The 15,108-nt window shown below is 44.2% G+C and overlaps 1 protein-coding gene across 1 annotated transcript in view; it reads right to left on the minus strand.

The window, feature by feature from the left end:
* Positions 1-15,108, minus strand: part of LOC310792021 (NACHT, LRR and PYD domains-containing protein 4C-like) — a gene marked incomplete at its 3' end in the record, with an annotated part of 89,285 nt that overhangs the window by 16,073 nt on the left and 58,104 nt on the right. Inside the window, exons 7-10 of the mRNA XM_083653703.1 lie at positions 7,161-7,271; positions 4,693-4,746; positions 625-1,871; positions 130-468 (exon numbers count right to left, since the gene is read on the minus strand). Of these exons, the coding sequence (XP_083509829.1) occupies positions 130-468; positions 625-1,871; positions 4,693-4,746; positions 7,161-7,271 (1,751 nt within the window). The remainder of the gene's footprint in view (positions 1-129; positions 469-624; positions 1,872-4,692; positions 4,747-7,160; positions 7,272-15,108) is intronic.

Below are 15,108 nucleotides of genomic sequence, written 5' to 3' on the forward strand. Positions count from 1 at the left end.
ACCTTGGTAGAAGATATCAAAGTTAGAAATTTTAGCATCGTGACAACCCTAGTATAAAGATCACTCTACACTGTTCTATACTTTTGGTATTTACATCAGGACTAACCGAGCCTTGTTGCAGTTCCTCACAGCTGGGATCAGTCTCAGTCGTCCCTGCTGTGATATGTTGTAGGCCTCCAGGTCCAATACATCCAAAACCTCCTCTGCCATCTCTAGCATGTACCCCAGAGCTGAGCAGTGGATCTCAGAGAGTTCATCCACTGATCTGTTCTTAGACTTCAGGAACTGTAAGATCTCCTGATGCACTGACTTGTCGTTCATCTCCACCAAACAGTTGAAGATATTGATGCTTCTGTCAGGAGAGACATTGGAGGTGGTCATCTCCTTCAGGTGGTTGATGGCTCTTTTGATGCTGTCTGGTCTGCTCTCTGTCTGACCCAGCAGACCTCGTAAGAGTGTCTGGCTGGACTCCAGTGAGAGGCCATGAAGGAAGCGGACAAAGAGGTCCAGGTGTCCATTTTTACTCTTCAGGGATTTGTCCATCGCTATCTTCAGGAAGACATCCAGGTGTTGTTCACTGTCTTCAGATCTACCTAAACCTTTTCCCAGGAATGTGTCCAGTACCTCCTCGTCCCTGTTTGTGTGACAGTGGAACATGTAGACAGCAGCCAGAAACTCCTGAAGGCTCAGATGCACGAAGCAGAACATCTTGTCGACCAGGTACATCTGACGCTCTTCTTTAAAGATCTGTGTGAACACTCCTGATCTCACTGAGGCTGCTCTGATATCAATGCCACACTCTGACAGGTCTGATTCATAGAAGATCAGGTTGTCTTTATTCAGCTGTTCAAAAGCCAGTTTTGCCAGAGAGAGCATCATCTTCCTTGTCTCTTTCTCATTTTCTGCATACTTGACGTCCCCCCGTTTGGACTGAACCAACAGGAAGTGGATGTACATCTCAGTCAGGGTCTTGGGCATCTTTATTGTCTCACTGGTTTTGAACATATCGTCCAGAACCATAGCAGTGATCCAGCAGAAGACTGGGATGTAGCACATGATGTGGAGGCTTCGTGAAGCCTTGATGTGGGAGATGATGTTGCTGGCCTGCTCCTCATCTCTGACTTTTTTCCTGAAGTACTCTTCCTTTTGTTTGTCAGTGAAGCCTCTCACCTCTGTCATCACGTCAACGTACTCACAGGGGATCCGATTGGCTGCTGCAGGTCGTGTGGTTATCCAGCGGCGTGCAGCGGGAAGCAGATTCCCCTTGATGAGGTTTGTCAGCAGCACGTCCACTGAGGTTGACTCTGTAACATCAGTCAGGATCTCGTTGTTCTGGAAGTCTAGAGGAAGTCGACACTCATCCAGACCATCAAAGATGAACACAAGCTGGAACTCGTCAAACCTGCAGATCCCTGCTTCTTTGATCTTATTAAAGAAGCGATGAAGAAGTCCCACCAAGCTGTATTTCCCTTTCAGCAGATTCAGCTGTTGGAAAGGTAACGGAAATATGAACTGTATATCCTGGTTGGCTTTGTCTTCAGCCCAGTCCAGAGTGAACTTATGGGTTAAGACTGTTTTCCCAATGCCAGCCACTCCCATTGTCATCAATGTTTTGGTTGGTTTATTTCCACTAGTTTTAAAGATGTCTTCACATCTGATTGTTGTTTCTGATCTCTGGTTTCTGGATGCTGCTTCAATCTGTCTGACCTCATGTTCAAAATTGACCTGTTGACTCCATCCCACTGTGAGGTAAAGCACTGTGTAGAACTCATTCAGAAGTGCGTTTCCTGCTCCATCAAGCCCCTCAGACACACACTGAACCTTCTCCTTCAGACTGGATTTGTGTTGACGTTGACACGCAGACAGAGTTTCTGACAGAACAAACAACAGATTAAATCAATGAGAGGTGAGTAAAGAATAATACAAACATTTCCTGATAATTGACACATTCCCAACTCCATGGACTCTATTCAGCTCATTACTGGTGGGTGGACAAGCAGCTCTTGACTGGGTGTCAGGTATAAGGTAGTTGTTAGAATAATGTATTACTCAAGCAGGAGATTCAGAGCTGACCAGCCCAAGGCACATGTGCAATAATCATGCTGTTTAATCAGCATCTTGTAGTGATGCACAGGCTACCCAAAACCCACTGAGCCCCCACAGGTCAACGATCTGGGTTGGCAAATTAGGAAGGACGGTTCCAGCAAAACAAGCAGACTATCACTTTATTACGCCCGGGCCAGACATCTCGCGTCTACCTAGTGCGTGTGTGTGCGTCGCGTGGGGGCACGGCGTCCACACAGGCAGCGTTGCTGCTGCGTTGCAGCTGCTGCGCTGCTGTCTGTCTGCCAACTCTCTTCCTATAGAGTTTACCTTTTATTAAATTTGCTATAAACAATACAATGATGATTTTAACTGAAGATCGCTTGGGCTCACTTCATAATCGAGGCAGTATTGATTTTTGTGTGTGTGTGTGTGTGTGTGTGTGGGGAGGGGAGGAACGAAGCCACGTTGTAGCCTATGCACGTATGTGGTTTTCAGAGGGCAGGAGAACTGCTGTGAGCTCATCCTCCCGTCTCAAATCAAAACGAGCCTTGATTGGCTGTGGCTGCCCCTGTAAAATAAATAAATAGCCTATAGGCTATGGAAATCAGTGGTTATCAATTCAAGTCGCAGGCGAAAACTTGCAAAAATCGAACCAGAGTCGAAAAAAGATATGCCGCAAATTCGCCCAGAGAAACAAAAACGGAAGTTGTTATATTTTATTATGTCTGCTTTGAAAATGTAGTTAATAGTGCTTGTATGATATGATTATGAACAGCAAAAGATCATTTTAATGTCTGTTTTGGTAGACACACGCGCGCGGTAAGCAGAAAAAATAGGCGTCGCTCCTATTCTCTAGATGACGCGCGGCTCACGCCTCGCAAGACACGCGCCTGAGATGCACGTCTCATGCCGGTGGTGTGGCTGCTGTAACCTGTTAACATAGGCGCCGAAATGAAAATCAACAGGTAACGCCACGCAGACGCCTGGCCCGGTCATTAAAGACGTGAACTCTCTCTCTCATTCACGCACGCACACGCGCGCACACACACACACACACACACACACACACACACACACACACACACACACACACACACACACACACACACACAGGCTACGATGTCACAAAGACACACTGGATTCTTTTTTGCATTAGCCACAGGGCAAAGCCTGACATTAATGAGGTATGTACGAATTCCACCGCAGATTTTTGTGTTCATGGACTGTGATCTATTTTTCAACTTTAGTGCAACGTCACGTGACCATATCAATTAAGTGCGGTGAAGATGTATGAACGAAAGTAAAAGTTATTGAAAAGAATAAGGACGGTATCTGTAGTTCTACTTTTGGATTAGGCTAATTGAAAAAAGGCCCATAGAGTTTGTAATGATGACAAATAACTCCATAATGACCTGAATGAACAGCTGCGCATCTGCGCTCATCCAGAGCAGACTGTCGCATGTGTGTGTGTGTGTGTGTGTGTGTGTGTGTGTGTGTGTGTGTGTGTGACAGAGAGAGAGAGAGAGAGAGAGAGAGAGAGAGAGACAGAAACCGAGTTTGGACACCTTGGAGAGCGCTGCGGCGCTCATTCTGAGTCCTGAGACATATTACATTAAATTGGGCCTTTGTGGGCCACCGGGTTGGGTTGGTGATAGATGGCATGGAACTTATATTTTTCTCCAACAGTTGGGTTCATCATTAACACACATTTTAACGGGGCGGACTGGCTCTCTTAACGGGTTGGGTTGGTGCGGGCCTTAAAAAACCCTGACACCTGGCAGGGTGAGGGATCATAGTGCTCACTAAAACAAATTTAAACACATTTGTGAACAAAATGTGGGAGAAATAAGCCTTGTGTGTGCATAGAAAGTCTTGGATCTTTTATTTCTCAAAAAAGAGGACATACTCAAGTAAAGTACCCTTACATAGAAATTGTTCATAAGTAGTCTTACTTATACCTCTTAACACACCGACCTATTAAAGTTTTTCGCTGACATCGAGTTTACATACAAAGTCAATGCAAACGAGCGATTGAGTGTATATTCGCCCAGGAGAAAAATCGCTGGCCGTGCGAGCGGCAGAGACAGAGCGATAGGGCGAAAATTCGCTCGTCGCCCGAGATGAAATATCCCAACTCGAGCGAAATTCCGCTGGCATCAGTCGCTCGCTGTTCAACGCTGATTGGCTGCCGTGTGAGAGTGAGTCAAGGATCACACTGGCTTGGAACAAACCCCTGGTTTATTGTGTGGCAACAAACTGCATTGACAGCTGATTGACAGGCTGACAGCTGACATGAAGTGAAGTCTGTCCTACCGGTAGCCTATAGAGCTCGCGTTAGGAGCACGCTGATAGGCTTAGCTTGTAAACAACTACGGTGGCTCGTAGTGGACAAACATCATGACATTGCGTAACGTTATAGCCCCCATATGTCCGTCAATTCTTGTGCCTGTTGACAAGCGATTTAAACAAGGCGCCAGAGCGATTCCAAAGGGTTGAATCGAGCGACAGAGAGAAAAAATAATATCTCGGTGTGAACACAGTTTTACTTTCCACCTCTGCGGGCATTAAAGTTATCTGTCTGTCAGATTTCAGCAACACTTTGAATGCATCAACAGGAAGAATGGTATGAGTCATTTAGGTACCTACCTGCTTCTTTTCTTCTCTTTTCTGTTTCTTCTTCTTCTTCCTTTTCTTTTTTTACTGCAGGAAAATAATGATCATAAAGAATATGTTAAAGAATATGTATCATATCACAATATGACTGAATAACTGCAATGGTATTCTTGAGGAACTCTGTTATTCATTCACTTTCACATAGTGCCACCATCAGGCTAACCTTGCAAAAGCAATTTATTTTAATTGATCTGAAAAAGATTTTACACACAAAATATTTCAACTGCCACCATCATCTTTGTATTACAGAAGATACTTGGAACCATGGTTGTGACACAAAAAAGAAGTGGATACAAACAGGAAGTAACTCCCAGCTAAGGAAGGTATATTTTACTAAATGTTATAGCTAGACCACCCAAACGTCATATACCATAGGTCTACCTGTTTGCAAGGGGCCCTATGTGTCAGTCCACAGTTGGTGATGATGAATAGCACTATGATCAGGACAAAGTGTCATTTTTTCAAATGGCAACATGTCATTTCACCTGCAGCTGCATACATTTTTTTTGTTGAGAACTTGGACAAAAGATTGGCAGATGCCAAAGGTTTGTCATAGATGAGGAAGCTACAGCAACAGTTGTAGAAAAGCCTGTGAAAAGCTTAGGAAGATATGATCCAAATCTGAATGACTGGGTCAGGAGAAAGCAACAGCTAGTTGGAGGCATTGAGGACATACTGTAGATTTGAAATTATTATCAAAGGTTATTATCAAAGGTGGAGAAGTTAGAGAGTCCGGTCAGCTCATATGTCAGGAAATGGCATCTTGGTAATGTAGCTTTGTCTGGGAAACGAATTCCCTACAGTATATAAGTGTTTACATTTGTAAAGGTAAGGTTGGAGACCACACTGAGACAATGGAAGGAAGTCAGGAGTGCAGCGCCTCCTGTGGTAGCAGAGTGGAAATGGAACTCAAGAGAGGCAGTTTAAGACCGACATAGGGACATTGTAGGATAGGTGCAACAAGGGCGAGCCGGGGGATCTCTAGGCCTGGGAATAGGGCAACCTTTATAGAGATCAACAGTCACGTGGCATCGTGACGTCACCTCGGGTTCCGGTAGAGCATTCCGGCATTTACGGCAAATCAGATTAACGGATGATTGAGCAACAGAGCGTTTCAGCCAATGGGAGAACACTCTGTGTGGCAGTGGGCTGGACCAGCGGTCTGATCGGCCGCCATAGAGTACTGCAGGAATGAGTCCGGAAGTAGCACTTTAGTTTGTCAGGGAAAAAGGCTACTGCTTTTAGAATGGGGATTTCGGTTAAATGCATGAAATAAGGTCTGTGGTTATCAAACATTTATGGGAGTGGTCATTTTTGTTCAGCAGGATCATCTCCACAAACGTGGACCACTTTTATGACTTTTGAAGCATAGAAACTGAGGGAAGACCACCGCTCAACCCGGCCATGTCTTGGTTAAGGTGCTGGAAAAACAACTACAGAATCCACAATGAAAGAAGGACTTTCTGCACACTTAAATTTGCACTAAAATTCACATTTATTGTGAGCTTTCGGTCAGCAAGACCTTCATCAGAGCATGACTTTTGAAGCATAAATGTGTTTTTAAATCAGATTTTCAGAAAACATTTAAAAAGTCATAAGATGGTCCTCATTTGTGAATATTATCCTCCTATTAGCCTTTCCCCCCTATAAGAACCAACATGGCGGTGATTTCTGGTTAAGCCTACATACGTCATCCCTGCGGTACTCTATTAGACTATTAGCTCAATGGCTAACGTTATCGTAGATAGACACATTTCGTGCATATTAGTGAATGAACTGGGTAACGGATTTCAAAACAGGTGCCAGCGTGGAAAGAGCGTGACTTGAACTGGTTAACATAATGTACTTTCACTCATTCAGTGGTGGTTTTAGCCCTTTTATTCAACAAGCTGTGACCTACGTTCGTAGTAGCCTAGCCAGAAAGATAACAGCCAGAGAGAAGAATTAGTGCAGGCCACCAATCACAGATGACCATACCACCATACTACCAGCTCCACCAATCAAAGATGTCAATATTACATTGTAGAATTGTGGGTATTGTAGTACTTCTCCATGAAATCGAATAAAAGATGTGTTAAAATAAAAAAACGATGATATAGAGATTTGTGGCTTCTACAGGAAGATATACCATTGTTTCACCACTAGCTTGCCCGTGGTAAGTCTACCTTGGGTGCTTATGACAATATGGCTAATAATCTAAATCTCAATGCAGAATATGAATGTGGAAATACTCTTCTGGAACCATGACATCACAGAACAGTCACGTGACTGGTGAGCTCTATGGCGCCATAAGGCAACTAACCCTAACCCTAAATAAACCAGACACAAATGTGAATAATGTGAATTAGAGGCAAATATCAATTTGATGACATCATATTAATAACATCAATATTAGACAGTAATTCATTGTAAAGAAATAACAGTATCTGATGGCTTCCTACCTGTTCTGCGTATGCATTTGGCAATAGGCATTATGACGAGCAGCAACAGGATCACGACCATCAAGATGATGACTATTCTCCCTGTTCTCCGTTTGCCTTCTCCATCAGACTCTACAGGAAAATAACAGCAACAAGTCTGTTTACATGGCCATAGTATTCTATCTATGTAGTTAAAAGCTTGACCCAATTCCAATCTTTTTGGGGTTTGATTGTCTGGATATTGATATCAGGACAATGGGCATCAAATAAATGTAATTCATATGTGTGTGTGTGTGTGTGTGTGTGTGTGTGTGTGTGTGTGTGTGTGTGTGTGTGTGTGTGTGTGTGTGTGTGAACTTTGTTCAAAAAAACTTTGTTCAAAATTACAATTAGAAATATGATCAGAATTATTAGATGAAATTCATTATTAATTCAAAGGTTTGTAGTCTTTTTTATATATATATTTTTATGAATCTATATACATGTATATAAAAGAGACACACAAGAGACGCGCACGCACACATGCACGCACGCATACGCACACACACACACACACACACACACACACACACACACACACACACACACACACACACACACACACACACACATGCACACACACAAGAGACAGACACACACAGATGACATCATCACTGGTGACATCATCACTGATGATGATGTCATCAGTGATGATGTGATCAGTGATGTCATCAGGCTGAGGCTCACGAGAGACTGAGGAGGCTCACAAGAGAGACTGAAGCAGAGGGAGAGAGAGAGAGGGGGGAGAGAGAGAGAGAGAGAGAGGGAGACTGCGGGCAAGGCCGCACAGCTGCGAATGCAAGCTGCAGGGCCAGCTCGGCGAACTGGCCCTGCGTTTGATAAAACAAGGCCAGGTCGAAACCTGGCATAGGCCCGTGTGCTGCTAATTTGAGTGGGAAGAGGGAGAGGATTTGCTAGTGTAACAGACTGTTCTGTATCTGTTAATGTCTACTTTTATTGTGAAGTCCGGAAGAGGAAGTGGACTGTTGGTTCACTCTCTCTAGCTCTCTCGCCCCTGACCAAGAAGAAGTGGCAGCAGCTTCCAACAACAAGCGGTCTCTGACTCCTTATTTCAACACATGAACAATATATAAAGAACCCAAAACGCTCGGTTACATTGGTGGTCGCAATTGTTATTACGTGTTGGACCGTGGTGAGCACTGTTTGGTTAGCTTAGCTGTGTAGTGGCTACAGTTAACTGGCCGGCCGAATCACACTTTATTATTATTCTTTTCAGGTCAGTAAAACATCACCAAGCACCTTGATACAACAATAGCACTGTATATAAGCGAGCTAAACTGTTAATGAGGTGTTTAATTGTAAACTGTGTGTTTTCGAATATGTATATATTCTATTTTTCTTTGTTTCTGAAATGGCTTTTATTTTATTATTTTGCTTTCATATTCGAAATAAACACTTCAATCAATCAATCAATCAATATGTACCGAGATAACGTACTTTGCGCTAAGCTAATGTTAGCATACTTGCAGGTCCATTCCATTAACGTTATGTGCCGAATTTACTATGCTGAGGAATTTGAACATTTATCTGTCAGTGCAATGGTAGATTTTCATGACCGGAGAATATCATTTGATTGCTTCATTATTGCTTGCATCCTAATAAACAGAATTGCCTCCAAAGATTGTGTTGTTGTGTATAATGTGCTAAATCATGTGACATCATGTAGGTTTTCGCATGCAGACAAGCTCATTCTCCATTGTCTGGTGATGGGCACAGTTGGATAAAAATGATAAGATGTCTGTAAATTAATATAAATGTTGATGTTGAGTGAATGCCAAATGGACCAACCCTGGAACAGACGAGAAGAGGAAGAATATAAGAATTAACAACCTTCAAGTCCCTGCCAGCAGCCTTCAAATCTCCAGACTTCGAGTCCTTATATGTAAAATGTGATGTCTGTAATAATTCGGCCTACAATACATAGCCTACACCATTCAGCATGCATTTCAATATTTCAAACTTTCAGAATGTCCCTCTAATTATTCCCATGTTTCCCAGGCGTTATTTTGATCAACATTGTGTTATAGCTAGCTAGCACAATACATAGCCTACAGGGGCACTCAATTAAAATTCAAAGAGGTCCAGATAGAGAAAATGTCCTCAAGCGAAGGTCCAGAACATTGAGCTTGCGTTATGATTCAGTGGCATTGAACTTAGGCTACTTCAATGATTGCAGTAGCCTAATGGTACAATGTCTGTATGTAGTCAACAACTGACTGTTAAATCAAAACAAACGTTTATTTAGTTTTCAGATTTAACTGGATTAATTATAAATAACTAGCCTACACTAATAATAAATACATGTTCTTTTCTCATTTCGAGTAAAATAATGGCTGCATTTAGAAATAACACAACAGAGTGCTTTGGAATGTGCATCTTAAAATAAAGTGCTTTAATTTTAGAAAAATAAGTTCTCCCTTTTCTTCCTTTTCTTAACTCCATTTCACATTTTATCAGTCAGGCTCTCAGCCAACAAACCTCCTTTTCTCTTGATAGAAGTGAGCTCCCACTCTGTCTGTCTGTCTGTTTGTCTGTCTGTCTGTCTGTCTCTCTGTCTGTCTGTCTGTCTGTCTTTCTATCTATTGGTCGCTCGCAATGCAAACTTCGCATGTTGTTGGGCAGTGTGTGCCCTCAGTCTGGATTTGAGTGTGTGTGTGTGTGTTTGCTCATGTGTGGCGCTTCCATATAGACAGCTGGTCAGGATCGCATCACACTTCACGAGACAGACTGGTTTTGAACTGCTCGTCAGACCAATGAATGAACATGAGTCTGCCTGCTCTGGATTAAAACTTAAAGGAGAACTTACCCCCAAAACACTTTTTTTCAGCTTTTAACCAATATATATGACTTTGGGGGTGATGTGTGAAGAATGGTGGTCAAAATTTCCACATTTGTGAGCAAACTGTTGCCATTTTACCATTTGTATCATTTTTCAGCAGCATACCTGGCATAAGCGCCCTCTATGGGTGGAACACTGCTTTTTTTTGTGCCCTCAAATGAATGGGATATTTGGTACATCCTGACGTCACGGTGGGTTTAGCACGTGCATCTGGTGCATCTCCAAAGCCTATACAACTAGGCAAGATGGAAAAACACTAAGGAGCCCTAATTTAGTTCACATTGGGGCAATGGACTCTTAAAATACTGAACCAAACGTCGTCAAAGTTGGCACATGTCTTAATTATAGTTAGTTTCCCGCTGAATGTGTCATTACTTTATTAATATCTTACCTGGATAAGCTCAAATGATGTTGTTTATATTATCAGTCTGAGTTGGAAGCACTCTCTCCCGGCCAGTCAGGCGGGAGAGAGTCCTATGCTCATGCACGAGCCCCAGGCTCTGAGCCGCGGGTAAGGTAAAGGTAAAGTCCCACTGATTGTAACACAATGTGTGAAATTTGTTCTCCGCATTTGACCCATCCCCTGGGGGAGCGGTGAGCGGCAGCGTGCGCCGCGCTCGGGATTCACATGGTGATTTAACCCCCCAATTCCAACCCTTTGATGCTGAGTGTCAAGCAGGGAGGCAATGGGTCCCATTTTTATAGTCTTTGGTATGACTCGGCCGGGGATCGAACTCGCGACCTCCCAGTCTCAGGGTGGACACTCAGACCACAAGGCCACTGAGCCGGGGGCGCGCGCAGCAGCAGTGCTTTGGGGAGCCTCTCATGGCCCGAGGCGGGGGCTTTCGCATGGGATGAGAACAGTCTGACATTTCCGCAAACAAATCTCATCGCAGTTTAGCGCACATGTAAAATATAACGCTATACTACGACGTGACAAAGCTGCTCTAAACACATCAGCTACTATAATATATTTCCCTGCATCTCATACTGAGAGATTAGATCAGTATTGAGTTTGGACAGACTGAATGGGCCGAGGAGGAGGAGAGATCTGCAGCTCTGCCCTGCGCCGCGCCCTGAGAGACACTCACCTCGCTCCGACTATAGCAGGCTACTCACTGCAGCCTCACTGATGCTGTGCCCCTGTCTGTTAAAAGCGTCCTGTCCAGTCGCACCTTCGCAAACAGATGCAGGATTCCCGCAATCCTGTACCCAATCACTGATTGAGCAGAAAAATCGCACACCAGCTATTTCTGTCTGTGTTTGTTTGTTGTTGCTCCGTGAGGGTCCCATGCAGGAGCCTGTTTCGCCAGCCAGGGTCTGGGAGGAGGGAGGGAGGGGGAGAACGCAGCCTGCAACTGCGCTGAGAGGAAAACTTTTGCACAACTTTTAACAAGAATCACGTAAAGCCCCAAAACGAAAATTAAAAACGGATTTCATGGCGCGGTTTATCGCAAGTTGGACGAGGGAATGACGTGGAGAAATCTTGCATTGTGATTACATAAGCTGAGAGCGGGGCGTTTGTCCTCACTGTGCTGTGTGCTGCGGTAACGAGCCTTGCGTCACTAGTCTCTCCTAACGTAACAGACAAGCCACACACACACACATGAGAGAACTGTTTATGCTTATAGAACTGTCTTCGGCCGCACCTCCTTCCGTTTTGCAGCAGCATACGACTGGAATATTCTTCAGAGCACCCTGAAACTCGCAACCCTGACATCACTTTCCATTTTTAAACAGCAACTCCAACAGCTCTTTGTTGACCGCTGTGTCTGCTTCCCCCCCTCATAGTACCCCCCCTCTCCCTTCTCCCTTTACTACCCCCCCTCCCCCTTCTCCTTTTCCTACCTCCCCTTCTTCCCATCTCCCCCTCCCTCTTTACCCCTTCCCTCCCTCTACCCCCTTTCCCTTCTCCTTTTCCTCCCTCCCTTCTTCCCATCCCCCCTCCCTCTACCCCCTTCCCCTTTTCCTCCCCTCCCCCTCCCTTCTTCCCTCCCCCCTCCCTCTACCCCCTTTCCCCTTCTCCTTTCCTCCCTCCCTCCTCCCTTCTTCCCATCCCCCCTCCCTCCCTCTCTACCCCTCCCTCCATCTACCCCCTTCCCCCATCATGCTGTGTTTTGTTTGGTTTATCCTGTATTGTTTTGTCTTGTTGTGTTGTGCTGCGTTGTGCTGTGTTGTGTTGGTTCTACGTTGTGCCGTGTTGTGTTATGTTGTGTTTTGGCTCTATCCTATGTGATTGTTGTTATGTTTTATACCCTGTTTTATAATGCACTGTTTTTATCCTTTTTATCCTTAACATGACTCTTTTTGCAGCCCCTCTCCCTTACCCCACAGGCCGTCAGTGTAAATAAGAATTTGTTCTTAATGACTCGCCTGTCTAAATAAAGGTTAAATAAAATAAAAAGAGAAAAATAATTAAATTTCTAGTTCGCCACTGAATGGCCAAATTGATATAACTTTCAACCATTTTGAGCAACGCTGTTTCCATACAGGCCACCAGCGTTGGCTAGTTGTTGATATTTATAAAGATATTGCAGCTCTCAAATAAATTATTTTCGAGGCGGTGGGCAAACTGTAATGGCGTCGATTTCCGAAAAAAATTCCTGAGCTGAGGACAGCCAAAGAGTATAGTATAGATAAGAGCATATGTCATTTCTTGGTTTTTTCCATAGGTTTTTTCAAATCACTGTTCTGATACGTAACTGGGGGTAAGTCCCCCTTTAAGCTTTGTTTTCGCGGTCTACTCGTTTCTTTTGAGCACGCGATGTACTTCTATCTCTCGCATTTCTCCGAGTCTCGCCTCTCCTCCGTCCGTCCGTGTGTCAACTCTCCCGCAGCAGCAGCAGCAGCAGGCAGAATCGATTCGCTTGTTGATTGGCTGAGTAGCATCACGTGTGATGATTTACAGCGCATGCATTGGTCTGTGAGCTTCCTGACAGATAAACCAGTAGTACCGTAAAGGCTAGAAAAGCATGTGCCGGTTAAAATAGAAACGCTCCGTGAAAATATAACTATTCAATGATTTGTAGGTTATAGGGCTCGGTCTGGATAGGACGGCGTCTGGGTCCGGGATGCGGACCGGAGTCCGGACTTTGAGGATCGCTGGCCGACACCATTCAGCATGCATTTCGATATTTCAAACTTTAAGAATGTTCCTCCTAAGACCAGCTTCGAGGTGCATTACCGCCACCTACCGGACTGCAGAGAGGTGCAGGACCCGCATGCATTGAGGTGAGCAAAGTCATTCCCGACAAACGGGAATCTAAGGCCCTGTGTGTTCTCCACACACCGGCCAAAAAAAAACACAAAAAACCACAAACATCTACAAAAAAGAAAAACCTATACATACATACACAAGCAGATTCACTCAAAACATAATCCCCCCTCCCCGCAGGACCCACCCACCCACAAACCCAACATACAAAAGTTTGTAGTTTTATATTCAGTTTTAAAATGTTAGTTTTTTAAATGCACTTAACCCTAGAACACTAACGTCGGGTGATTTTCACCCGGACAATTGAATTCACGTGATTTTCATTGTCTTGCTGCTGTCTGAGGTGGGCGGGTCCTTAGGTACCTTCAGGATGCTCACTGACGTCATTGAATGTAGGTTTGTTTCCCTGCTCCCATTCATGGTTTTTTCTACCGGCTACGTGTTCGGGTGATTTTCACCCGACGTTAGTGATAGAGGGTAAAATATCTTCGGGTTAGGGTTAATGGTATTGTGGTGACTTTTTTTTTTTTTCACCACACAAGTCCCATGAATGGGTGGACCGAAGGAGAAGTTGGGAGCTCCTGTTTTTTTTTTGGGGGGGGGGGATTTTTTTATAACGATTGAGTACCTCAATTTGCCATGTATTGTTGTACTTGTTAAATGCATTATGTTGAAACAAGGCAAGAAAGAACAGGTTTATTTGTAAACAAGTGAAATGATCTGACCTTTTTGGCAGATTATTAACTCATCCCCCGCCATTGCCATGATAGTACGTCAACCCGTATTTTCACCGCCATGCAACAGATGGCGCCCTTCGCCACGTTATGTAGTGCTACCATACTTGTATATTCCTCCACAAGCCAGTGTTATTGCCCCCCAAAACCAGCAAGCTTCTCAGCATTGATCTCCCTTCATGGAGGAAGCGCATAAACACATCCAGCCTGTTGCCTCAAAGTGGTGCAATGAACACATTTCACCCGGGCTCAACGCGTGAGTGACTGTCACATGGGCTCGTGACAGTCACTCAATGGTGGAGGATTTCTTTCACAAGAAACATGGTAAACACACAAATCACTTTCAAGCACCAGGAAGCACCCGCCCCCCGGGCAAGATGAGAGTGTGACTGGCCACATCCCCTCTCTGAGCAGGGTGAATCTCTCTCTCCCACATTCAAGTTCTGAATGAGAGAAAAAAGTCCAAAGAAATCCTATGAGGGGAAGTTTTGAAAATCACCTAAATGTGATCCTACCAAAATGCCCTTTTAGCCTTTTTACAATGGAAGTCTATGGGAGGACTGTTCAAACCATGACCACTTTGAATACTTTAAGCTAGAGACTCCATTCAAACTTTAGAAAGGTCACCAGTTTTAGTCCTTTATTGCTCTCATTCAGATTTTTTTGTATCTTTTGTACTTTTTGATGAATGGCAATCTTGAGTTTTACACTTTTTTTCAAAAGTTAAATTAGTTCATTCCGAGAAATTATTTTACCCTGGAGAGCGGCGGTTTCGTTTCTCAATTTATTTGCATCTATGAAGGTAAAAAAACGAATTTAGCCTCCATGCCACTCGCAAAATGCAGACAAACATTTTTGAAAGCCATAAATCCAAAATGGCTACCATCGACTATGTTGGAAATTAGCTTTTTGGCCGGTGTGTGCGCATGCACCACGGCGGCCTGTCATCTCCACTCGTCTATACAATTTGCGTGCCCGACCTGGGGACCAACCTGGAGACCACCTGCGTGCCGAATCTGGTCCCACTGGTCACCGCTGTACGGCGCTGTACTCCGCTTTCAATTTCTTGCCACGGTAAGTGTATGCCACTGCCACTAGTGCATTAATGAGCTTCTTTTCCAC

Source organism: Poromitra crassiceps (genome assembly GCF_964638095.1).
Source record: "Poromitra crassiceps genome assembly, chromosome: 17".
In the NCBI taxonomy this organism is placed as follows: Eukaryota; Metazoa; Chordata; class Actinopteri; order Beryciformes; family Melamphaidae; genus Poromitra; species Poromitra crassiceps.